At 52.2% G+C, this 25255-nt stretch overlaps 1 protein-coding gene across 1 annotated transcript; it reads left to right on the forward strand.

The window, feature by feature from the left end:
* The first annotated feature begins 350 nt into the window (after nt 1–350).
* Nucleotides 351–21339, forward strand: LOC132569877 (atrial natriuretic peptide receptor 2-like). The gene is made up of 11 exons (XM_060236308.1): nt 351–432; nt 2201–2284; nt 2558–2724; nt 11351–11936; nt 15419–15621; nt 15725–15838; nt 16759–16894; nt 17723–17817; nt 18074–18219; nt 19565–19694; nt 21067–21339. Exons 1-11 carry the CDS (start codon nt 351–353, stop codon nt 21337–21339), a joined length of 2016 nt encoding a protein of 671 aa, XP_060092291.1.
* The last annotated feature ends 3916 nt before the right edge of the window (nt 21340–25255 follow it).

Genomic DNA, 25255 nt, shown 5'->3' on the forward strand with positions numbered 1-25255 from the left:
TTATTGGGAATGTTTGTGCATATTCGTACTTGGCGTTATTCCACATCTGTGTGTTCTCTCACATCTGAGCGGGAGTTTTGGTTTCCTCCTCTTGTGTAGACCCGCCGTCACTGCTCACTGCATGGCAGCCAGTCCTAAAAACAGGCAGAGAGCAAATTGATCAGCCGGTAGTTATGATTGTTTATTTTTTACCATTTGGTGCTCATTTCATTCCTTGTTATTATTGATGGTTTTCACACATGCACATTTTTGCTCAGCCTTATGGGATTTTAGTGCTGAAGTGGTGGTTCTGATCGGAGAGGTCAGTCCCCCCGAAATCGGGATGTTCTAACACATCAGTTCATCTCATGATGTACTTGCTGACTGGAGTTGGGAACTGGTTTATGGCCAGTCAGTTCAGCCAATCTGGAGAATCTCAGGCCTCTGTCCCAGGTAAGTTTTTGCATATTCAAAACAGTATAATACAGTTGGCAGAATTCTGCACATCTCAATGGGAGTCCTGCCTCCACCCAAAATACCTGTTATCTCTGCTCGCTACTCAGCAGCCAGCCATACAAATGAACACTGAGGAAATTAATTGGTCAAACAGTGATTATGAATGTGTGCTTCTGTAATCGCTTTACTGTTTGGTATTAATTTCATTCCATGTTATCGTCGCTGTCATCTGCGTGTGCGCTTTTCCACTCAGCCTTATGGGAGTTGTCGTCCTCCCTCTGTGTCATTTGATTCTCTGGAGGAGCCTCAGTTTCACCTTCGCACAGATCCAAAAATGCCTTGAAAGGGAGAAGGAAATGAAACCGAAGCACCACAAATAGTCCAGAGATCCGAAGGTTTTCAGCCGTTGCTCAAAGTGCATGGCACAAGGTGAAAAGATCCAAGGCTCAGCTGAGGAGCGATCATGGCTGTTGAATGTAGTTTCTTTGTTTGAGACGTGTTCACCTCAACTGCATGGCCCCCCACACTCATTCTGACCCTCCCCTCGGGAGAGGTTTGTGTTGCATTCCAGTGGCTTGCAACTGGGAGGTGAGATGGAATGGAGATGTTTCCAGGGTGGTTGGGGAGGGGGAGATCAGAAGGTGGACTCGGGGGATTTGCATACAGTTGGTTCCTTCTCTCCCCCCACCCCGCCCACCCCACATACATAGGAAAAGCAATTTTTCCCAGCACCCCAGAACAGAGAAAAATGACAGAGGGTCAAGTGAGAACTGGAGGGCATAGTGCACAGAGCTCAAACTGGCACAAGTTGTGTGGTTGTGACCTCTTGTGACGCCAAGTAGTGTGAGCATCTGCATGGGTGAATCATGCATGCACAGAGGGAACGACCCCACGAGCACCATCCCAGATCCCCTTGGGGATTCATGTTCCCATCGGTCACTTCAAGTCTTCTCTAGGGGCCAGCAGAACTGACACCCTCCTGCCTGGCTCCAGATGTGAGACATCCCATTGCCTGGTTCAGCAGGGTCTGCATTGACCCACCCGGAATGGATGCTGCCCCCCTGGCAGCTTACAGGTGAGGAAGGGGCTTGAAAAACCTCTCCACCCAAACAACCACATTGTGCCTGCACAATGGCGGGGGGGGGGGGGGATTCACAAGGGGGCTGGTTGGGGTCAATGTGGGAGGGAACCTCCATCTCTGAGTGGATCCTGGGTGGCTGGATGTCCTCATAGGATCCTCCTTCATTTGGAGATCACTTCTTTTCTAGAGGGACAAGGCTGCATGATCATGACTCTCCCCTCTCCCTCCAGCCAGGCACTCAGGAGAAGGAGAGTTTCAGTGGAGACGGGAGATCCTGTAACTCATGGGTGACCTTGTGGATTTGATGAATTGTGAGGAGGGACCAGAGAGAGGTGTGTGTGTGTATAGCAGGTGGGCATTGTGGAGTAAGAGAGGGAGGGGCAGATGCTAAAGACAGCTGAGAGACCCCCCCACTGAAAGGTCGGGGGTGATTACTTCCTTCCCTCCCTCCCACTGATGTTCTCCCTGCAGAGCTCAGAAGCTCCTTCCCAGCTAGAGGAAGAGGTCATCCTTGCTGGGTGGTCCTGTGGGCACCAGGCCTGTCACCTTTCAGGGGTCTTTTCTCTGCCCCCCTATACATTTGGCAGCTCTCAACTGGAGGTGGGCTTGCTCTCAAGCGGGCTTGTGTGTCTCCTTCCATGCTCCCCAGGGCTTCCTCAGCAGCCTCTTCCGTTCCCTTCACAGCATCCTCGGGAACCACGGCAGCCTCAAGTCTTCTGACTCTTGCTGAACAGCGGCTGGGCACTCAAGATCTCCGGTTGTGGGCTGGTAGGTTTCCAGCATAGAGGGGAGAGTGAGTAGAACCACACTTTCCCCATCCTGCAGCCCACTAAGCCCACAATTTCTCATTGGCAAGGCCTTCCTTCCTCCCCATCCCCAGAATAAATTGAGCCCACACTGAATGGCTGTGCCATTCCTGATCCATTTGAAGTGGTCCTCTCTCTGTATACTGTTGAAGGGAACACTGAACCTCTGCAGGCTCCCCTTCTGACCTTTCTCTCTTTCTCCATCACTTGACTTCTCCGCCTCACCCATTCCAAGGAGCCGTGAGCAGCACCTTGCAAAGGCAAGAAGTGGAGAAGTACAGCTTTGTGATCACCTCAACACAGGCAGCTGTGTCTAGCGGGGCTTTCTCTATTGTGGGCAGGGACCTCAGTCCCGAGGAGGAGGAAGGAAGAGCTCCATGGACTCGGAAGAAGCCAAAGATGGTCTCTGCCTTGTATTTTTGAGTCTCTTCTCACTCACCGCAAGCCAGGCATTTCAAGGATGTGAGTGCTGGAAGCTGACCTTTGTTACTGGGGAAAGGACTCTTGGATCTTGTGCCATCTCCAGGAGGGGGTGTGGAACCTTCAGTGGTCAAGGGACCTCCCTCTCAGTCACTTGGGCTGTGGTCTGCTTTGGGGAGCACCTCGTTGCTGTGTGGCAATGTCAGGAGGTTTCTGGGCATCATGTGAAGCTGCCCTTGCCAAAGACACCTTCGCCCAGCAGACCAAAAGTTGCATTTCCCATTTATTTGTTTCTTTGATTTGATTTATATCCCGCCCTCCCCGCCGAAGCAGGCTCAGGGCAGCTGACCCAGAGGCCATGACCCAGAGGCAGTGGAGGAGGGTGCATGCCCAGGGGGTACGGCTTCTCGATGCCCTGCCAGGCCTCCCGTGAGGGGAACTCGCCTCTTCTCCAACAACAGAGGGACGTATGTTCAAGATGATGGAACTTGCAGAGATGGCCAAACTTATGTCTTAGACAAAAGATACTACTTGGAAACCTATTATAGCAGGGGTGGCCAACGGTAGCTCTCCAGAAGTTTTTTGCCTACAATTCCCATTGGCCATGCTGGCTGGGGCTGATGGGAGTTGTAGGCAAAAAAACATCTGGAGAGCTACCGTTGGCCACCCGTTTTATAGATTTCTTGTGCGAAAAAGAAAAAAGATGGACTGATGACTTATGGTTTTGAAGGTTAAAAGGCAAAGATAATACATTTATGCAGAAAGGTGATAAATGTCCCTTGGTCTGACACCAGACAAAAGTTGTAATGAGTAGATGCATGGATTCCGGTAGTGGTGAAAATCAGACATCGTTCTTCTTTTTACCTGTATCAATTATATTTTCCCGTCTTTTTTGCAGGGGTTAATCTGTTTTACTTGTGTGTTTTTTCTTCCTTATCATCTGTATTTAAAACTTTCATAAAAGAATACGTTTTAAAAGAACAGCATCTGTGCTTCCCTGCGGGTTCACACAATCACAGAATTGGCAGGGGCCCTAGAGGCCATCTAGTCCAACCCCTGCTCAGTGCAGGATCAGCCTGATCAAGTGTTTGTCCAGCCGCTGCTTCAAGACTGCCAGTGAGGGGGAGCTCACCACCTCCCTCAGTAGTTGATTCCACTGTAGAACTACTCCTGCTATTACAAAGTTCTTCCTCATATCCAGCCAGTACCTTCCCACCCTTCATTTACACCCCTTCTGGCAATTCCTCTCCTCTGCTGCCAAGAGGAACAGCTCCCTGCCCTCCTCTAAGTGACAGCCCTTCGAAGACTTCAGGAGAGCAATCAAGTCCCCCCCCCCCCCCCACTCAGCTCCCTCTTCTCCAGACTGAACGTTCCCAGGTCCCTCCAGGGTCTTGGTCTCCAGGCCCCTGACCATCCTCGTCGCTCTCTTCTGCACCAGCTCCATTCTGCCCACATCCTTTTTGAAGTGAGGCCTCCAGAACTGCACATGACACTCCAGGTGCAGCCAGACCAATACAGTGTACCGTGGGACTATGACATCCGGGGCTCGCTTGCCCACTAGGCAAATTAGGCATTTGCCTAGGGTGCGAGGAGAGGGGTCGCCAAATTGGCTAATGCCTAATTTGCCGGGGGCCCCTGGCACACGGAGAGGAACAACGCTGGCCTCTCCTTACCCGTTTTGATGCGGGCGTCTCCTTAAAATGTTCTTGTATGAGAGCGCAGGACACAACGAGGCTTCACTCACCCCTCCTGGAGAACGCTCTATGGAGACGTGCACATCGAAGCCGTAAGGGGAGGCTGGCATCACTCCTCTCAGCACGCTGGGGGGGGGGGGGGCGGAAGGTGGCCGCCCCCCCCCCCCCCCGCTCCGTGCTCACAGGAGCATGCCAGCCTCCCCTTACCTGGGCCATTTCAACCCGGACATTTTAGTAAAGTGTTCTCTTAAGAGAACGTGCAATGCAGAGGCTTTGCTCCTGAGTGAACACTTGTTGTGTTGTGCTTTCTCTTAAGAGAACGCATTACAGAAATACAGAAGTGGCCTGGGTAAGGGGAGGTTGGCTCGCTTCTGTGAGTGCACACAGGGGCTGGAACTGAAGCGTGGTGCTGCATTGCGGTACTGCAAATAAGACAACGAGGGAGGGAGGGGTGTGGGTGGGCGGAGGGGAGAGTCAGTGGAGCTTGGCACTGCAGGGCGCTGCCGCAAAAAGGGCATCATGGCGTAACTTTGCCTGGACTTTATGGCATAATATTGTGCTGATTACATCTTGCATTTCGGATGTTCTTCCTCTGCTGAGACACCACATGATCACATAGCCTTTTTGTCACTGTGTCACATGACGGGCTTATGTTTAACTTACCCGTACCCCAAGATCTTCTTCACACACACCGCTATCTATCTACCGTGTGCGTTGCTCATTTTTGTTAGCCACTTATCCTTGTTAAATTGCATCTTGTTCCCATCTACGCACTTCCCCAGCATGTTCAGATCTCGTTGAATTCTCTCTCTTAGAGCCAGTTTGGTGTAGTGGTTAAGTGTGCGGACTCTGATCTGGGAGAACCGGGTTTGATTCCCCACTCCTCCACTTGCACCTGCTGGAATGGCCTTGGGTCAGCCATAGCCCTGGCAGAGGTGGTCCTTGAAAGGGCAGCTGCTGTGAGAGCCCTCTCAGCCCCACCCACCTCACAGGGTGTCTGTTGTGGGGGAGGACGGTAAAGGAGATTGTGAGCCGCTCTGAGACTCTTTGGAGTGGAGGGCGGGATATAAATCCAATATGTTCTTCATCTTCTTCTTCTTCTTCTTATCTTCTGGTACGTTCGCTGCTCCTCCCAATTTGGTGTCATCTGCCAGTTTAATGAGTAGCAGCTCTACACTCTCATCCAGATCACTGATAAAAGTAGCGGAAAGTATCGGGCCTCGACCCAAGCCCTGTGGAACCCCTCTGGACACCTCCCTCCATTCAGATGAAATGCCATGGACAACCATGCTTTGGGTGCGGTTCTCCAGCCAGTGCCTATCCACCTCAGTCTCCTAGAGTCCAATCCACAGTCCTCTTGCTTACCCATGAGAACATCATGGGGGAACCCTGTCAAAAGCTTTACTGGAATCCAGGTAATTCCTCCTCCACAGCAGACAAGAGGCATGTGGAGGAAACAGTGAGTAGAAGCACCATCAATAACACCCTGGAAAAACAGGATAAAGCTAGATGGATGCTTAGCACATGATAAAAGACACAGAGATTTTTATCTTATCAAGAGTTCAGCTTTACTGTTATCTTGTAAAGGGTTATTTAAGTACCCAGTTTGTTTGATTCTTGTCATTGACACTCATGACTCTCTCTGCCTTCCTTCTGGCAACTGTCCTTGTCCTCAAGAAGCCAGGTCAGGGGGCCTGTCCTAAAGGTGCTCTTGAGTCCAGCTCGGCTGCCCAGAGGCAGAACCCCCCCGCCACCCTCCCTGTTTCACCAGGCAGTTCCTCAGAGGGGGGCCCAGGAGAGGGAGGCCGTGGGGGCAGCCCTTCTGGGGCTCTGAGTCTTTGGCCCTGCCTGTAAGATCTCCCGACACTGCCCTGCCTGCAGTGCTGCTGCTGACTGTCCAGGGAGGCCTGTTCTGTGTCCCTCCATCCCTGTTGCCAGGATTCTCTCTGGCCCTGGCCTTCTCCCCCTCCATCACCATCTCACCACATCTTGTCCCATGCAGTCAGTCTGTGCTTGTTATTCCTGTTTGGTTCTTGGGTCTGTTAACCGTCTTCATTATGCCATATGTCAGGGGTGGCCAACAGTAGCTCTCCAGATGTTTTTTGCCTACAACTCCCATCAGCCCCAGCCAGCATGGCCAATGGCTGGGGCTGATGGGAGTTGTAAGCAAAAGACATCTGGAGAGCTACCATTGGCCACCCCTGACATATGTTAATGTAATGCTCACCTTCTATATGTATGGACTGATCATTTCCATTTTAATGTATCTGAAGTGTGCATGCACACAAAAGCTTACACTTTGAATAAAACTCTGTTGGTCTTTGAGGTGCCACTGAACTCAAACTTTGTTTAGGAAAAGATCTCTCATCTCCTCAATCTTACCAACCTATTTCTTTAATAAAATAAATCTGTACATCTATTATGACAGACAGGTTAAATTTATTTATCGCTATATAGATATCCAAGAAGATTTATTAAGAGATGTCATATAGCTGATGGTGTAAGGAGATTGTTAAATATTATTGAACATGCCCAGAAATTTGAAATTGCCTCATTTGAAATGGTGTCATTGATCCTATCTGTTGGTGCAGCGAAGGCCTTTGATAGATTGGAATGAACTTCGATTGATTGGAATGAGTGGATCCTAAAATATCTCTTGACAGCAGTGGAGTTTGGAGAAAGTTCTGTAGAATTATAGATTCATTATATTCTGATTCAAAAGCTTTTGTGTATGTTAATAGGTACACATTGGCATAATTTGATTGGACAAGATTTGCATTATCACTTGAGTCTATAACTAATGTAATCAGGCAGCATAAAGATATTAAAGGAGTTTGGATTGGACAACAACACAAAATAGGATTATATACAGATGACATAATTTTGTTTGTTATCAATGCAGAAACTACCTGCAGGTATACAGGAATTCACTCTGTCCTGGTTTTAAGATAAATATTGATAAAACTGAAGTTCTTAAAATGCATCTGTCATAAGGACCAATAGAGCACATAGAACACCATTTTTCATTCGAGCGGGTCACTGAAGAATAGAAATATTTAGGAGTGCAGATTACAACTCAGTTATCACAACTGTTTAGGTATAATTATGACTCATTGCTGAAGCATGTTAATAAAGAACTCAAAGACTGGTCTAGGTTAAACCTCTCCTAGCTGAGGAAAGCAGCTGCAATTGAATGGATGGTGACACCCCGCTTTTAATATTTGTTTCAAACTCTCCCCATAATGATTTCAGATCAGTTTTTGCAGAACAGGCAGAGAAAATGCTTAGATTTGATTTGGAATAATAAAAGGCCTCAAGTCCAGAAAGACAACAGATGGGGGAATAGTGATGCCAAACTTGCCATATTCTAAATTGGGGAAAAATGAACAAATATTGGACAATATTTTTATATTGATGCTATTAAAATATTTTGGCAGTAATGTGCGCAGGCAGTGGAGTGGGGGAGGGACAGAACTGGATATTTTGTGGTAGTTTTGGATTTTCTTGTTCTTCTGTTTCTACTGTTAATAAACAATGGGGGAAAGTTTTTACAATGCTTCTAACTAGAAACCGTGGAACTAAAGCAAGGAGCAGAAGGACTTTTTGCCTCGGGTTCAGGCAGGTCCGTAGCTACGAGGGGGCCTGTGGGGGCACAGCCCCCTGACTGCTAAGCAGGGCCCCTAACCAGCCTCCAGTGCCTTGGCTGCCTCCTTCTCCATTCTGCATCCTTCTCCATTCTGCCGTCCTGATACACAGTTGCTTCTGCTTGGTTAGGGGCCGGAAGAATTCTCTGACCCCTCAGCAAGCAGAAACAACAGGCCACTTTCGGAGCCCAGGACTGAAAGTTAAGCTCCGAGTTGCTTCTGCTTGGTCAGGGGCTGGAAGAAATCTCTGACCCCTCAGCAAGCAGAAACAACAAGGACTTTCGGAACCCAGGACTGAGAGTTGAACATATGAACATATGAAGCTGCCTTCTACTGAGTCAGACCTTCGGTCCATAAAAGTCAGTATTGTCTACTCAGACTAGCAGCAGCCTCCAGGGTCTCAAGCAGAGGTTTTTCAGACCAATTTGCCTGGACCCTTTTAGTTGGAGATGCCGGGGATTGAACCTGGGACCTTCTGCTTACCAAGCAGATGCTCTACCACTGAGCCACTGTCCCTCCCCTATTAAGTTAAGCTCCGAGTTTCTTCTGCTTGCTCAGGGGTTGGAAGAATTCTCTGACCCCTCAGCAAGCAGAAACAACAGGGCACTTTTGGAGCCCAGGACTGAAAGTTAAGCTCCCAGTTGCTTCTGCTTGCTTAAGGGCTGGAAGAAATCTCTGTCCCCTCAGCAAACAGAAACAACGGGGCACTTTCAGCACCCAGGCTGAAAGTTAAGCTCCACGTTGGGCTGACATTGGGCTAGAGGGCGCGTGTAAGAAGAGGCCGTTCTGGCCCCCAAGTGGGGTGGTGGGGGTAGGGGGTGGAGGGCTCCATTGCAGACAGGGCAGGGTGGGGTAGACTGGCGCACACAAGTGAAGGTCCCGGCTGCAGTCCGGGGCTGGGGATCAGTGGAGAGGTGATGTTCACCTGCAGGGGTTTTCTGGCCTGGTCTCGCTGGCCACCCGAGCGAGGGCAGCCTTGGCTCGCCCTCTGACAGGAAGAAATTGGAATTGGAGGTCTTGTAGCCCCGGAAGTCAGTTGTGACTTGGTGGCACCTTCCACCCCCCCCCTTGTCCCGCCGGGCTTGCCTAGCTGGATCATGCCACAGGTAAGGGCAGGAGACCGTGCGGCACATATCTAAACCTCTGAGTGGATCCCCACCAGAGCTGCTGGAGGAGGGGTGGAAAGGAATCACCTTAGGGCAGCTGTGGGGAGCGGGGAGGCTGTATGGCAGTGAGCTGTCAGCTTTCCTCCTCGGCGGTGGTAGGAGAGAAGGCCATGGAGGTTGGGGCCACTATGTGCCCCCTGAAAACAATCAGGGCCCCCCAATTCTTCAAATCCTGGCTACGGGGCTGGGTTCAGGGTCAGTGGCTATGGCTTTCTGTTTTCTAGGAGGATGGCCGACTCTGGGCAGGGTCTCCCCAGAAGCCTGTAGAACAGAAGAGGGGGGGGGGAGGCAGTGGAATGGTTACAAATTGTACTTTTACACCTGGGAGATCTTGCACATTTTGTGTGGATCCCTTTAGCGTGGCTGCAGCTTCCTGTGCTCTAGGAGGATGGCCATTCTCCACAGCATTTCCCAAGAAGCCTGCGAAACAGGAAGAGGGGGGGGGTGTTAAGGGCAGTGGAATGGCTTCAGAGGGTACTTTTCAACGTCTTCACCGAGGACAAAGAGAGGGGCTCCGGTGGGACAACCTGAAGCTCATATGAGAGAATATTTTGCATGAAGGGTTGCCTCCCTAGGAACTCCGCTGCCTCTTCACAACACAGGCACGCTGGGCATGGCTTTGTGCCACCAGCACCTGCCTGGCATCCTCGTGCCGGTGCAGCCGGAGAGAAGCAGCAGCCGGCAGAGGGCAGGCCCCTCCATTCCCTCATCACTTCTCTCTGAAGGACTGAGCTGCAGGGGCATCTCCTGTGTGGAGACTCAAATCGACCTTTCCCACCTTCACATCTGGGGCAGGCGGATTGTTCTGAATCTTTTTTCCCAGACTAATTGTACTGACGAGCAGGCTCCGAGTATCAGGAACCAGAAGAATGCCTGGACGGAGCCGTCCAGTCCAGAAAGGCAGACCAGGCAGCTTCAGTGGTTGACCAAGGAAGGCGGGGAATGTTGAGGAAGCAGCGATGGGTGGGCGAATAAATAGGGGCGCCAGCGCTGGGTTTGGAAAATACTGGGAAACTGGTGGATGGAAACTGGGCAGGGTGGGGTTTGGTCGCGGAGGAACCTCAGCAGGGTATAATGCCATAGAGCAGGGGTGGCCAATGGTAGCTCTCCAGATGTTTTTTGCCTGCTACTCCCATCAGCCTCAGCCATTGGTCATGCTGGCTGGGGCTGATGGGAGTTGTAGGCAAAAAAACCCATCTGGAGAGCTACCGTTGGCCACCCCTGCAATAGAGCCCATCTTTCAGAACAGCCACTTTCTCCAGGAGAACAGATCGCTGTCTGTAGACCAGTTATAATTCTGGATAGCACCTTTCCTCCTGCTTCCGCCAATTCCCCATGGGTGGCTCTTCCCTGAGAAGCGGGGTCCAGTCCCTGGCTGTTGTAAGCCTTCTGCAAGGGGGTGGAGATGGGGGTGGAGCAGGTCTGCGGGTGCAGAGGAAGGGATGCGTGGGGGGAGATTCAGAACTAGCAGGGGGACAGAGGTTGGGATTTTTGGGGTCCCATTGTGCATCACTTTAATACTTACCACCCCTGAACTTCCTTTGCCACATTGTCACCTGCTCACCCAGTTTGTGGAGTCCTCTGGGGTGATCGAGGCTTGGGTGGGTTCTGTTCAGACTCAGGTTTTCTCTCCCAGTGCAGTGGGGGAGGCACGACTTTGTCTTGGTGAGGAAATCCTGCCCCATGGCACCTGCTCCCCCTCCTCCTCAAAGAGGGGTTGAGATCCAGGCTCCAATTCAAACGTGGTTGTGGAAGGCGACTTGAGGATAAACTGGAGAGGGCTTGATGCCCGTTTCCTAACCGGGGACTAGTTCCCGCCTGGTTCCTCCGACCTGCGGCCAGGAGAGGTGTGCGCGGGAGGGCGCAGAGGGGCGGCCCCCCCGACTTCCCCCCGCCCCTGAGCAGGCCTCTGGAGGGAGGGCCGTGCAGGGGCGCCTTTTCCGAGGGAGCGCAGCGCGGCCGCCCCACAGACGGGCTCTCCCTGCCTTCTGCTGCCGCCCAGAGCTCCTCGCCCGCCCCGTCCATGGCGGCGCCACCGCCGCTCCTGCTGCTGCTGCTGCTGCCAGCCCTGCTGGGGGTGCCCTCCGCCGCCTCCTCCGCCCAGGCCAGCGCCGCCCCGTCGGGGGAGGTGAGGCTCGGGGTGCTGCTGCCGGGGCGCAACCTGAGCTACCCCTGGGCCTGGCCGCGCGTCCAACCCGCCCTGAGCCTGGCCCAGCTGCGCCCCCCAGGCCTCGCCCTCCGCACCGCCTTCGCCTCCACCGAGGGCCGGGATGGCGACTGCGACCACGAAGTGGCCCGGTGGGAGGCCGCACATCTGAAGTGCTCCCACGACCCGGACGTGCTGCTCGGGGCGGGCTGCGGCCACCCAGGCTACTTAGTGGGGCGCTTCGCCCAGCACTGGCAGCTGCCGTTCCTTCGAGCCGGGGCCTATGGAGAAAGTAGCACAGCTCTCGGCAGCACGGTGGTGTACGCCGGTCCCGGGGGGCCTGCCCTCCTCGCCTTCGTGCCCCGGCTGCACCGGCGCTTCAACTGGACCTCCCGCGCCGCCCTTGTGTACGCCGAGCAGTCCAATTACAGGCAATACCTTTTCCCCTCCTTCATGCGATTGGCAGCGGACGCCCGGACCTTCGACTTCCACCGATATGGGCAGCCCGAGAAGGCGGTGCGGTTCATCCGGGCCAAGGGGCGAGGTGAGCCAGCCCCCCCCCCGCCCATCCGGAGCCGCCTGTCCCGCCCTGGGAGCGGCCCCTGCCCCCCGCCCTCTGGGGCACCGATCCAGGGCTTTGTTTCTGCGGGGAACGCGGCTGAACGGAGTTCTTGCACCTCTTGGCGGAGACAAGATTCTTATTTTTAAATGTCATGAGGGGCACCCCTGTGTTTCTCCTTCGGGGCCAGTTTGGTGCAGTGGTTGAGCCTGCCCACTCTTATCTGGGAGAACCGGGTTTGATCCCCACTCCTCCACTGGCACCTGCTGGAATGGCCTTGGATCAGCCACCGCTCTCGCAGGAATTGTCCTTGAAAGGGCAGCTGCTGTGAGAGCCCTCTCAGCCCCACCCACCTCACAGGGTGTCTGTTGTGGGGGGAGAAGACATAGGATTGTAAACCGCTCTGAGTCTTCTGGGAAGGGAGCCCCCTCCCCCAGGCCTCCCTCCAGCCTTAGCTCCCTCCTCCCACACTTAAGAAATAGCTGGTGTACTTCTTGCAGTGGCTGTAGGAGACCAGCTCTGCCTGATGCATGGGCCGGATGAGAGCCAGTTTGCTGTGGTGGTGAAGTGTGCGGACTCATATCTGGGAGAACCCGGTTTGATTTCCCACTCTGACTCCATGCAACTGCTGGAGTGACCTTGGGTCAAGAGCAGTTTCTTTTGGAGCTCTCTCAGCCCCACCCACCTCACACAGGGGATATCTGTTATGGGGAGGGGAAGGGAGGTTGTAAGCAGCTCGAAGACTTCTTTGGGTAGTGAAGGGTGGGGTCAAAACTCATCATCGTCTTCCAAAGCAGGGCAGGTGGGTGCCCCAGATTCCTCCCCCCTCCTGACCCATAAACTGGAATCCCCCAGGGGAGGGAAGGGGTGGTTGGGGGGGCAAGAGAGGGGTCACCTCCGCAGGCTGTTCTGGGGCTTCCATCCAAGCCACTCTGAATGGAGCCCGGTTGCTGACATAGATCATTATGTTATGTTCAGAATATGGTCATAATAGCTCATTATAGTTATGTTCTTATGGGAGGGCCTGAACCTCCGCAGGGAGCTGATTCCACCAGGTCGGGGCCAGGGCCGAAAAACCCCTGGCCGTGGTCGAGGCGAGGTGAACGTCCTTTGGGCCAGGGATAGTCAGAAGATGCTGAGAGGCCGATCGTAATGACCTCCGGGGCTCATATGGGAAGAGGCGGTCCCTTAGGTATGCCGGTCCCAGGCCGCGCAAGGCTTTAAAGGTGAGTACTAGTACCTTGAAGCGGACCCGGTACTCGATTGGTAGCCAGTGCAGACTGCGCAGCATCGGCTGACCACTCGCCCGTACAGGCAATTCAGTCAGCAATCAAGCGGCTGCATTCTGCACCAACTGGAGTTTCCGGGTCAGTCTCAAGGGCAAGCCTGCGTAGAGTGAGTTACAGTAGTCCAACGCGGAAGTGACCGTTGCATGGATCACTGTAGCGAAGTCCCGAGGAACCAGGAAAGGCGCTAGTTGTTTGGCCTGCCAAAGATGGTAAAAGGCAGATCGTGCGACAGCTGTGAGCTGGGCCTCCGTAGAAAGGGTGGCATCCAGTATCACACCCAGACTCCTCACCTTCTGAGCTGGCACAAGGGATGTGCCATCCAGGGTGGGTCCTCAACCAACACACGGCCCATGTTGGATTGAAAGCCCTTGTTTGTGAGGAACATCACAGATCTAACACTTCTTTTTGTTTTGTTTTAAGGCAAGAGGTCCAGTCTGGAATTTCCCTTGCCACGTTTAGTTTTCTGCTGAGATGAGAGAAAAGGGGATTTGGTAAAGGTTGACAAAAACCCCTAATAATTATAAAGAACTTTTAAAGAGAAGAAAACAGGAAGGGTTTTCCTTTCTCTTGTAATTTCTGGATGTGGATCTCCGAATGAGATCGGTGGGCGATAAATTCAAGCCAGACCAAGAAAAGATCTCCAAGTACATTTAAGCTGCATCAATGAACACTCATCCCAGGACGGGTCTTCCATGCTGCATATTTAGCCTAGAATGGACATAATTTTCACTCACAAATCCACAGAGGTTCATTGCCTGTTATTTTCCCAGGTTTTTTTAGACCTGGTAAACAGGTATTTTGTGATTTAGCGGCAACTGCAGTGTGGACTTGCCCAGTGCTCTGGAGGCTTCTTGCTTCTTGGCTTCATGAGGTTTTTCTTGCTCACCTCATGGTAGCTCACTGGGGTTTTTCATAGAAATAATTATGGGGAAACATTAAAAAACAATTGCAGTGGCCTTAGGGAACAATTCAAGCCCCTCTCCCTTTTAGGGAACGACTTGATTTTATTTACTTTATTGATACCACCTCTTTGCCCCCAGTGAGGACCTCCAGCATCTGACCTGTTTCTTCCGTCACCCATTTTATGTCTCACAACAACCCTGTGAAGGAGGCTAGGCTGAGAGTGTGTGGGACCGGGCCGAGGTCTCCCAACGAGCTTCTGTGGTGTGGGGGGAGCGGGTTTGAACCTTGGATTCCCAGAACCTTCTCTAGGAATCCTTTTTATTAAAGGCGGAGTTTGTGGACATCAGTGGATTCTGTACACTTTTTGTGTGTGTTGTGGGGTCTGATGTAAAAATCATGAAGAAACGTCAAGATTTGTACCTTGACTCCATTTTTTTGGCCCGATGGTGGTGTCAGGAAGTGTTGGATCTTTATTATCTCATGTTCAGTCTATAGACTTGAGATATAGACCTTTGCAGTGAATTTCAGTAGAGTCAGGGGCCCCACCATGCCCCCCCCGCAGCACCCTCACAGTCCCACCACCCACACCCTTCTGCCCCCCCACCGAGGCCGTTTGCCGCATAGCGGGGTGGGGAGGGTGTGCCATCCGACGGCCAGGCAGTGTTCTGAGCCCACAGAGGCTGCATACCATCCAGCTGCTGTCTCTCCGCGGAGGCAGAGGTGGAGGGACAGCGGTTGTACAGTGTGTGGGCCTCTGCGGTGCTCAGAGTCTTGCTGGGGCCCGTGGAGGTTGGAAGGGTGCAGGCGACAGGACAGAAAGGGTGCCACGGAGGAGGTTGGCAGGGTAACGGGATGGTGAATGGCTCTCCTCCCGGGTGATATCAATCACTGGGGGGGGCAATTTGGTCCTCCCCCCGCACCCCAGGCACGTGCCTAATTTGCCTACAGGTGGGTTGCCACCAAGCGCAGCCCAGGTAAAAGTGATGAGAATCCATCCACCGTGGCGCCATGAATTGCTTGGTCCGTGAGCTTTAAAGTGCAGTCTGGGAAAATGTCCTCCTTGATTGACGCGGGTGAGGAGGGCACCTGGCTGCCAGCACTGGGGAGGGGGGACTGCAACCCAATGCTCATGTGACAAGGAGCCAACGAGCCAGATAATGCAGAGCATCCTAAGTCAAGCCTTGCGCTTCATGCTCGTTGCCCCTCACTGCCTGCCCTCTGCTCCTTGCTTGCGTCTGACACACACTCCTCTGGGTGGGGGTGGTTTCTCCTTAGTGGTCCACATTTCTGGGCCCCTGAAGATGTTGCAGGAGATCATGCACCTGGCGCAGGCTCAGAACATGACCAGCGGTGACTACGTCTTCATCTACCTGGACACTTGGGGGGAAAGCCTGAGAGCTGAGGGGCATCGTGAGGCCAAGAAGCCCTGGCAGAGCACAGAGAGCCAAGATACAGGAGTCCTCCGAGAGGCCTTCCAGGTAAGACCAGGACTCTGCTGCAGGGAGGGAAGGAAGGAAAGGGAGACTTGGGAGCAGAGTTCCAACCAGCTGGAGCTCCCTTGACCTTTTCCTCTAATTGCAGTCGGTGCTGGTGGTCACTGCCCATGAGCCCCAAACCCCCGAATACCGGCGTTTCCAGAGCCAGCTGGTCCAGCGTGCCCAGAGGGACTTTGGTGTGGCTGTGAATGACTCCAGGGTAAATCTACACACCCCTGCTTGCATGCCTTCTTCTGCACTCTGTTATTATGTGATGGAGCAAAGAGCCCTTTATGAGAAGTGAGGAGAGACAGATCAGCCAGCCTTCCGGGGCCACAAACACTTTCCCCCTTGGCCTTGTGGAAGAACCGACCCAGGAGAATCTCCAGGGTTGGGGTTGAGGAAGGTAGCTACGGCTTGGCTTTGCAGGTGGGTCACCAGGGTTGGCTTGATAGGTGGAGGTCAGAATTTGCCCCTGGTCATGCAGGATGTTTGCAGTGGTCGCCTTGGCAGTTCTCTCTTCTGGGCAACCCCTGTGGCTTCCTCCCACCTGGCTTTCTCAGTCACTGTCCTGAATGCCTTCTCAGTTGTGCTCCCTGTGCTGGGTGGTTCAGCCTCGGGGCTGTCCACTTCGCCCTCCCCGTTTCCTCACGTTCACTGCCCACACCCAGCATGGACACAAGTGTTCTGCCTTCCTTGTGTGCTTTAAGGCTTGCCTCTTGTCAGCCAGGTCTGGACTGCTCTTCCCTCCCAGCGGATGCTGTCGTCCCTCCAGGCGTCTCCTCCATGTCATAGTTGAAGAGGGGTGAATCCCAGGCCTTGTATCTCTGGTGCGCTGCCAGTTCTAAGCTTGCTTGAGGCATGGTGGTCACCAAACCCACACAGACCCTTGATCCCCAGCTTCAGACTCCTGCTCCAGCAAAAGAGTAGCTGCTGGTCTGGAGCCATTCAGGGGCCCTCTGGCTCCCAGATATTTGAGCTTAGGCCATCAGGGGCCACCACATGTCACTTCACATGACTCCAATAGCAGAGTTCTGTCTAGATTGTCCTTCAGGTCCAAGGCAGTGGCTGCCAGTGAGGCTGCGGGGAACAAGATCGTTCCATTCCGTTTCTCTCCCTCTCTCTGTCCCCCTGTGGCAGGGGACGCTGGTGGCCGGCTGCTTCCACGACGTGCTGCTGCTGTATCTCAAGGCCCTGAACGAGACGCTGCAGGAAGGTGGAACCAAGCAGAACACCAGCCGCATCCTGGAGAAGATGAGGGGCCTGAAATTCCAGGGTATTGGAGGCTTGGCTTAGGGGAAAGAGTGGCCGGGGGTTGGGGGACGGGGAGGTTGCCAGGAATTTGGGACTGGGGTTGGGGGGAGGCAGGAAGTTGGTGCCCTGGGCTGAGACAGATCAGGCCAGGAGGGGGTGGGAATGGCAGAAGGGGGCTGGCTTTAGAGAGGAGCTGCCCCAGAGCCCGTCCAAGAGGTTAACTCAGCCATGGGTCACGAATGACAGCGGATGCTGGGATCCTCAAAGAAGAAGAAGAGTTGTTTCATGCCCCACCCTTCACTACCCGGAGGAGCCTTGGAGAGGCTTTCAATCACCTTCCCTTCCTCTTCACACAACAGGCACCCTGTGAGGTAGGTGGGTGGGGCCGAAACTAGGCAGGGGCCGTGGGGGCATCGCCCTCTCCCAAATCTGCCAGACACACCCACTCCTGATCCCCTGACCCCCCTCTCCTCTTGTTTATGCTGCTTTAATTAAATCAACGCCCCCTGGAGCCCCCTCCAGAAAAAAATCCTAGATATGCGCCTGTGGCTGAGAGAGCTTTGAGGGAACTATGGCTGGCCCTGGGTCACCCAGCTGGCTTCATGTGGGAGAGGACTAGAGAATCGAACCCGGTTCTCCAGATTAGAGTCCACTGCTCTTAACCACTACACCAGGGGTAGGGAACGTTGGCTCTCCAGATGTTTTTTTGCCTACAACTTCCATCAGCACCAGCCATTGGCCATGCTGGCTGGGGCTGATGGGAGTTGTAGGCAAAAAACATCTGGAAAGCCAATGTTCCTACCCCTGCAGTACACCAAACTGCCTCTCCCTCCCTGCCCCCCCCTTCCAGGTGTCACTGGGACGGTGAGCCTCAATAGACACAATGACCGAGAGATGGATTTTGACCTGTGGGCCATGAGGGATGTGGAGAGCGGAGAATTCCAGGTGTGTGTATGGGGGGGGGGAGGTGTCTGCCACAATAGGTGGGGGAGAGTCCCCAAGCAGCCCCACTGGGTCTCTGAATGGGCTGGTATGCCCCAAAAAGCTACTAGAGAGACCTGAGTGGGAGTAGGGGACCTGAAGGTGGTGGGAGGTGGAACGCCAGGGCCTCCATTGGGAGGGGGTTCTGGGAAGTTGTAACAGACATGGAGGAAGGTGCCCCCTGGGTCTGTGGTCTGAATCCAGCCCCTTCTTCCCACAGGTGGTGGCTCAATTTGTGGGCACAGAGAATCAGATGAACTGGCTGGGGCCCATCCACTGGAAGAAGGGGAGCCCTCCTCTCGACAACCCGCCCTGTGTCTTCGACATGGATGACCCCTCCTGTGGTAAGAGTGGGCGTGTCCAAGGGTTAGAGGGACTTCATCTCACTGTCCTGCCACAGTAGCCGTTCCTAAACCCTTTCATCCCCTCTGCCACCCCCAGTGGTGATAAGTCTGCCAGGCAGGACAGCTCAGAGTAGGAATGTTCAAACGCCTGCCATTTTGCCTCACGTTCTGCTCTCTGGTTGGGAGCACAGAGCTGGTTCTTCACCAAACGGTTTGGCGATTCACAAGCTGCCGACATCTTTTTATTGGGTAAGTTTGTGCATATCCATACAGTACGGTTGGCATTATTCCACATCTGTGTGCTCTCACACATCTGAATGGGAGTTCTGGTTTCCTCCTCTCGTGTAGACCCGCTGTCACTGCTCCTGCATGGCAGCCGATCCTAAAAACAGACAGCAAATTGTTCAGTCTGATAGTAATGATGGTTTATTTCTTACCATTTGGTGCTCATTTTATTGCTGGTGATCATTGGAGGTTTTCACACATGCACATTTTTGCTCAGCCTTATGGGATTTTAGTTGTCTCTCCATGTCATTTAATCATCTGAAGGAGCCTCAGTTTCCCCAGCTGCACAGAGGCAAGAGACGCTGGAAAGAGAGAAGGAAATGAAACCGAAGCCCCACAGCTTGTGCCCTTCTCTCCATCCCCACCGCTGAGTCGCTTTTGGGTGGTTTCTGATAGAGCGCTTAGCCAGTTGGACGCATTTGTCTTCAGAACAAGACACTGAGCCAATCCAGATTGGAAAGTGAAGCCTGAGTAATTTACAGTGCTTTGTGATGGGCATTCATGTTGCCATCCCCAGTGTGCCCTTCCACCCACACTCTGCAGGCTGAAGTGGGGGTTCCGATCAGAGAGGATGGTCCTCTCCCCCCCCCCCCCAAGTAGGGATGTTCTAACACTTCTCAGTTCATCTCATGATCTGCTTCCTGATTGGAGGAGGGAACTGGTGGATTGCCAATCAGTTTGGCCATACCAGAGAATCTCAGGCCTCTGTCCCAGGTAAGTTTTTGCATATGCAAACGATATAATGCAGTCAGCAGAATTTTGTACATCCCAGTGGAAGTCCTGCCTACACCCAAGATACTTGTTATCTCTGCTCCCTGCTCAGCAGTGAGTCATAAAAATAAACGTTGAGAAAATGAATTGGTTGAACAATGATTATAAATTTTGTAGTGGTTTTAATGTTTGGTCGTGATCTCATTGAGAACTGGAGGGCATAGTGCACAGAGCTCAAATTGGCACAGGTTGTGTGGTTGTGACCTCTTGTGAAGCCAAGTTGTGTGGGCAACCCCATCGGTGACCCCACAAGCACCATCCCAGATCCCCTTGGGGATTCATGTTCCCATCAAGTCTCCTCCTGGGGCCAGCTGTGGGCCTGCCTCAGCAGAAGTGACGCTCTCCTGCCCGGCTCCAGATGCGAGACATCCCATTGCCTGGTTCAGCAGGGTCTGCATCGACCCACCCGGAATGGATGCTGCCCCCCCCAGCAGCTTACAGGTGAGGAAGGGGCTTGGGAAACTCCTCCACACAAACAGAAGCCTTGTGCCTGCACACTGGGGGGGGGATTCACAAGAAGGCTGGTTGGGGTCACTCTGGGAAGGGACTGCCCTCTCTGGGTGGCTCCTGGGCAGCTGGATGTCCTCAATGGGTCCTCCTTCATTTGGGGATCACTCCTTTTCTAGAGGGACAAGGCTGCATGACCATGACTCTCCCCTCCCCCTCCAGCCAGGCACTCAGAAGGAGAACTTCAGTGGAGACTCCAGTTCCTGCGACTAGCTCATCGGTGACCTTGTGGAGGTGAAGGATTGTGAGGAAGGACCAGGGAGAGGTGTGTGTGTGTGTAGAGCTGGTGGGCATTGTGAGGTCAAAGAGGGAGGGGCAGTTGCTAAAGACAGCTGAGAGACCCCCCACTGAAAGCCCAAGGGGGATTCCTTCTCTCTCTACCACTGATGTTCTCCCTCCAGATCTCAGAAGCTCTTTCATAGCTAGAGGGAGAGGTGAGCCTTGCTGGGCACCAGGCCTGTAACCTCTCAGGGGTCTTTTCTCAGCCACCCCTGTGAATTTGACAGAGGTGGGCTTGCTCTCCAGTGGGCTAACACATCTTCCATGCTTTCGGGGGCTTTCTCAGTGGCCTCTTCCATTCCCTTCACAGCATCATTGGGTACCATGACTGCCTCAAGTCTTCTGACTCTTGGTGAACAGTGGCTGGGCACTCAAGATCTCCAGTGGTGGGCTGGTCAGTTTCCAGCAGAGCAGGAAAAGTGAGTGAAACCAGGCTTTTTCCATGCACCACCCCACAATGGCAGTACCTTTCCCATTGGCGAGGCCTTCCTTCCTCCCCATCCCCCCAAAAAGGAGAGCCCCCGTGACATCACTCAGCCTTGCTATTCCTGAGCCCATTTGAAGTGGTCCTCTGTATGCTGCACTTTTGCAGGATCCCCTTCTGACCTTTCTCTCTTTCTCCATCCCTTGCTTTCTCCTCCCTGCCCCTCCGAAGAAGCTGCCACCTTGCAGAGGCAAGAAGCGGAAGAGAAGTTTTGGGATCATCTCAAGAGAGACCGACAGCTGTGTGCAGCGGTGCTTTCTCTGTGGAGGGCAGTGACCTCAGCCACAAGGAGGAAGAAGGAAGAGCTCCATTGGCTTGCAAGAAGCCAAAACCTGCCTTGTTGTAGCTGCATTTTTGAGCCCCCACCTGGTTCCTCTCTTCTCATTCCCCCCATGCCAGGCATTTCACGACTGAGTGCTGGAAGCAGACCTTTGGCTCTTGTGGCATCTCCAGGAGGGGGTGGAACCTCCAGTGGACAAGGGGCCTCCCTCTCAGTCACTTGGCTGTGGGCTGCTTTGGGGAACACCTTGTTCCTCACGTCAGGAGGTCTCTCGGCATCGTGTGAACCCGCCCTTGCCAAAGGCACATTCACCCAGCAGCCCGAAAGCTGCATTTCCAGAGGCAGTGGAGGGGGGCGCATGCCCAGGGGATGTGGATCTCCATGCCTGTGAGGGAAGTCACCTCTTCTCCAGCAATAGAGGACTGGTGGTCGAGATGGTGGAACTTGCAGAGATGGCCAAACTTCCGTCTTTGACAAAAGAGAAGACTTCATTTTATACCTTTATGGATTTCTTGTGTGAAGAGCAAAAAAGGTGAACTGATGACTTATGGTTTTGAAGGTTAAAAGGCAAATACGTTTCTGCAGAAAGGTGATAAATTTCCCCTGGTCTGATACCAGGCAAAAGGTGTAATGAGGAAATGTATGGTTTTTTGTAACTGAGATCATTGGATATTCCTTCCTTCTTTTTAACTGTAGTATCTGAATTGCTATTTTCCCTCTTTTTTGCAGGGGTTAAAGTTGTAATGAGGAAATGTATGGTTTTTGGTAACTGAGATCATTGGATATCATTCCTTCTTTTTAATTGCACATGTTGTGTCCATACCTAACACCCTCTCTTAGCTGGTTTTTATAGCCATATGCTTAAGGGTAATGCTTGCAGCCAGCTGCTTGGGACTAATCCTGCAACTACTCATCTTTGTTGTCAGCAAGCAGCTGATGATCATTTCTCTGCCTTTAGGCTAAGATAAAATGTGTGGCAAGCAGCTGGCACTGGGCTAGGAGGTGTGCGCTTTGCCATCTCTTCTGTAGGTCGGTCCTTAGCCTCCATCCGCTGCCATCTAAAGGTGTGGTTGATGCTGGAAGGTTAGAAACAACCAACTGCCTAGGGTGCCAGGAGGGGGGGGGGCGCCAAATTGGCTGCCTAATTTGCGGGGGGGGGGCCTGGTACACTGAGAGGAACCACGCTGGCCTCTCCTTACCCGTTTTGATGCGGGCGTCTCCTTAAAATGTTCTTGTATGAGAGCGCAGGACACAACGAGGCGTCACTCACCCCTCCTGGAGAACGCTTTACGTAGACGCGCACATCGAAGCTGTAAGGGGAGGCTGGCATCGCTCCTCTCAGCAAACTGGGGGGGGGAGGGCGGAAGGTGGCCATCCCCCCCCCCTACATGCTCAGAGGAGAGTACCAGCCTCCCCTTACCTGGGCCATTTCGACCCGGGCATTTCAGTAAAGTGTTCTCTTAAGAGAACGTGCAATGCAGAGGCTTTGCTCCTGAGTGAACACTTGTTGTGTTGTGCTTTCTCTTAAGAGAACGCATTACAGAAATACAGAAGTGGCCTGGGTAAGGGGAGGTTGGCTCGCTCCTGTGAGCGCACCCGGGGGCTGGAACTGAAGCCCGGCGCTGCATTGCGGTACTGCAAATAAGACAACAAGGGAGGGAGGGGTGTGGGTGGGCGGAGGGGAGAGTCGGTGGGGCTTGGCACTGCATGGCGCTGCCGCAAAAAGGGCATCATGGCGTAACTTTGCCTGGACTTTATGGCATAATATCGTGCTGATTACATCTTGCATTTGGGATGTTCTTCCTCTGCTGATACACCACATGATCACATAGCCTTTTTGTCACTGCATCACATGACGGGCTTATGTTTAACTTACCCGTACCCCAAGATCTTCTTCACACACACCGCTATCCATCTACTGTGTGCGTTGCTCATTTTTGTTAGCCACTTATCCTTGTTAAATTGCATCTTGTTCCCATCTGCGCACTTTCCCAGCATGTTCAGATCTCGTTGAATTCTATCTCTTATCTTCTGGTACGTTCGCTGCTCCTCCCAATTTGGTGTCATCTGCCAGTTTAATGAGTAGCCGCTCCACACCCTCATCCAGATCACTGATAAAAGTAGCGGAAAGTATCGGGCCTTGAACCAAGCCCTGTGGCACCCCTCTGGACACCTCCTCCATTCAGATGAAATGCCAGGGGAGGGACGGTGGCTCAGTGGTAGAGCATCTGCTTGGGAAGCAGAAGGTCCCAGGTTCAATCCCTGGCATCTCCAAAAAAGGGTCCAGGCAAGTAGGTGTGAAAAACCTCCGCTTGAGACCCTGGAGAGCCGCTGTCAGTCTGAGAAGACAATACTGACTTTGATGGACCAAGGGTCTGATTCAGTATAACGCAGCTTCATATGTTCATATGCCATGGACAACCATGCTTTGGGTGCGGTTCTCCAGCCAGTGCCCTATCCACCTCAGCCTCCTAGAGTCCAATCCACAGTCCCCTTGCTTACCCATCAGAACACCATGGGGGAACCCTGTCAAAAGCTTTACTGAAATCCAGGTAATTCCTCCTCCACAGCAGACGAGAGGCATGTGGAGGAAACAGTGAGTAGAAGCACCATCAGTAACACCCTGGAAAAACAGGATAAAGCTAGATGGATGCTTAACACATGATAAAAGACACAGAGATTTTTATCTTATCAAGAGTTCAGCTTTACTGTTATCTTGTAAAGGATTATTTAAGTACCCAGTTTGTTTGATTCTTGTCATTGACACTCAGGACTCTCTCTGCCTTCCTTCTGGCAACTGTCCTTGTCCTCAAGAAGCCAGGTCAGGGGGCCTGTCCTAAAGGTGCTCTTGAGTCCAGCTCGGCTGCCCAGAGGCAGAAACCCCCCACCATCCTCCCTGTTTCACAAGCCGGTTCCTCAGAGGGGGGCCCAGGGGAGGGAGGCCGTGGGGGCAGCCCTTCTGGGGCTCTGAGTCTTTGGCCCTGCCTGTAAGATCTCCCGACACTGCCCTGCCTGCAGTGCTGCTGCTGACTGTCCAGGGAGGCCTGTTCTGTGTCCCTCCATCCCTGTTGCCAGGATTCTCCTGCCCACCCACAGCGTCTCTCTGGCCCTGGCCTTCTCTCCCTCCATCACCATCTCACCACATCTTGTCCCATGCGGTCAGTCTGTGCTTGTTATTCCTGTTTGGTTCTTGGATCTGTTAACTGTCTTCATTATGCCATATGTCAGGGGTGGCCAACAGTAGCTCTCCAGATGTTTTTTGCCTACAACTCCCATCAGCCCCAGCCAGCATGACCAATGGCTGGGGCTGATGGGAGTTGTAAGCAAAAGACATCTGGAGAGCTACCGTTGGCCACCCCTGACATATGTTAATGTAATGCTCACCTTCTATATGTATGGACTGATCATTTCCATTTTAATGTATCTGAAGTCTGCATGCACACAAAAGCTTACACTTTGAATAAAACTCTGTTGGTCTTAAAGGTGCCACTGAACTCAAACTTTGTTTAGGAAAAGATCTCTCAACTCCTCAATCTTTCCAACCTATTTCTTTAATAAAATAAATCTTTCTATCTATTATGACAGATAGGTTAAATTTAATTATCGCTATATAGATATCCAAGAAGATTTATTAAGAGATGTCATATAGCTGATGGTGTAAGGAGATTGTTAAATATTATTGAACATGCCCAGAAATTTGAAATTGCCTCATCTGAAATTGCGTCATTGATCCTATCTGTTGTTGCAGCAAAGGCCTTTGATAGATTGGAATGAACTTTGATAGATTGGAATGAGTGGATCCTAAAATATCTCTTGACAGCAGTGGAGTTTGGAGAAAGTTCTGTAGAATTATAGATTCATTATATTCTGATTCAAAAGCTTTTGTGTATGTTAATAGGTACACATTGGCATAATTTGATTGGACAAGATTTGCATTATCACTTGAATCTATATCTAATGTAATCAGGCAGCATAAAGATATTAAAAGAGTTTGGATTGGACAACAACAACACAAAATAGGATTATATACAGATGACATAATTTTGTTTGTTATCAATGCAGAACAAACTACCTGCAGGTATACAGGAATTCACTCTGTCCTGGTTTTAAGATAAATGTCGATAAAACTGAAGTTCTTAAAATGCATCTGTCATAAGGACCAATAGAGCACATAGAACACCATTTTGCATTCAAGTGGGTAACTGAAGAATAGAAATATTTAGGAGTGCAGATTACAACTTAGTTATCACAACTGTTTAGGTATAATTATGACTCATTGCTGAAGCATATTAATAAAGAACTCAAAGTGGTCTAGGCGAAACCTCTCCTAGCTTAGGAAAGCAGCTGCAATTGAATGGATGGTGACACCCCGCTTTTAATATTTGTTTCAAACTCTCCCCATAATGATTTCAGATCAGTTTTTGCAGAACAGGCAGAGAAAATGCTTAGATT

This window comes from Heteronotia binoei, chromosome 4, assembly GCF_032191835.1.
Source record: "Heteronotia binoei isolate CCM8104 ecotype False Entrance Well chromosome 4, APGP_CSIRO_Hbin_v1, whole genome shotgun sequence".
NCBI lineage: Eukaryota > Metazoa > Chordata > Lepidosauria > Squamata > Gekkonidae > Heteronotia > Heteronotia binoei.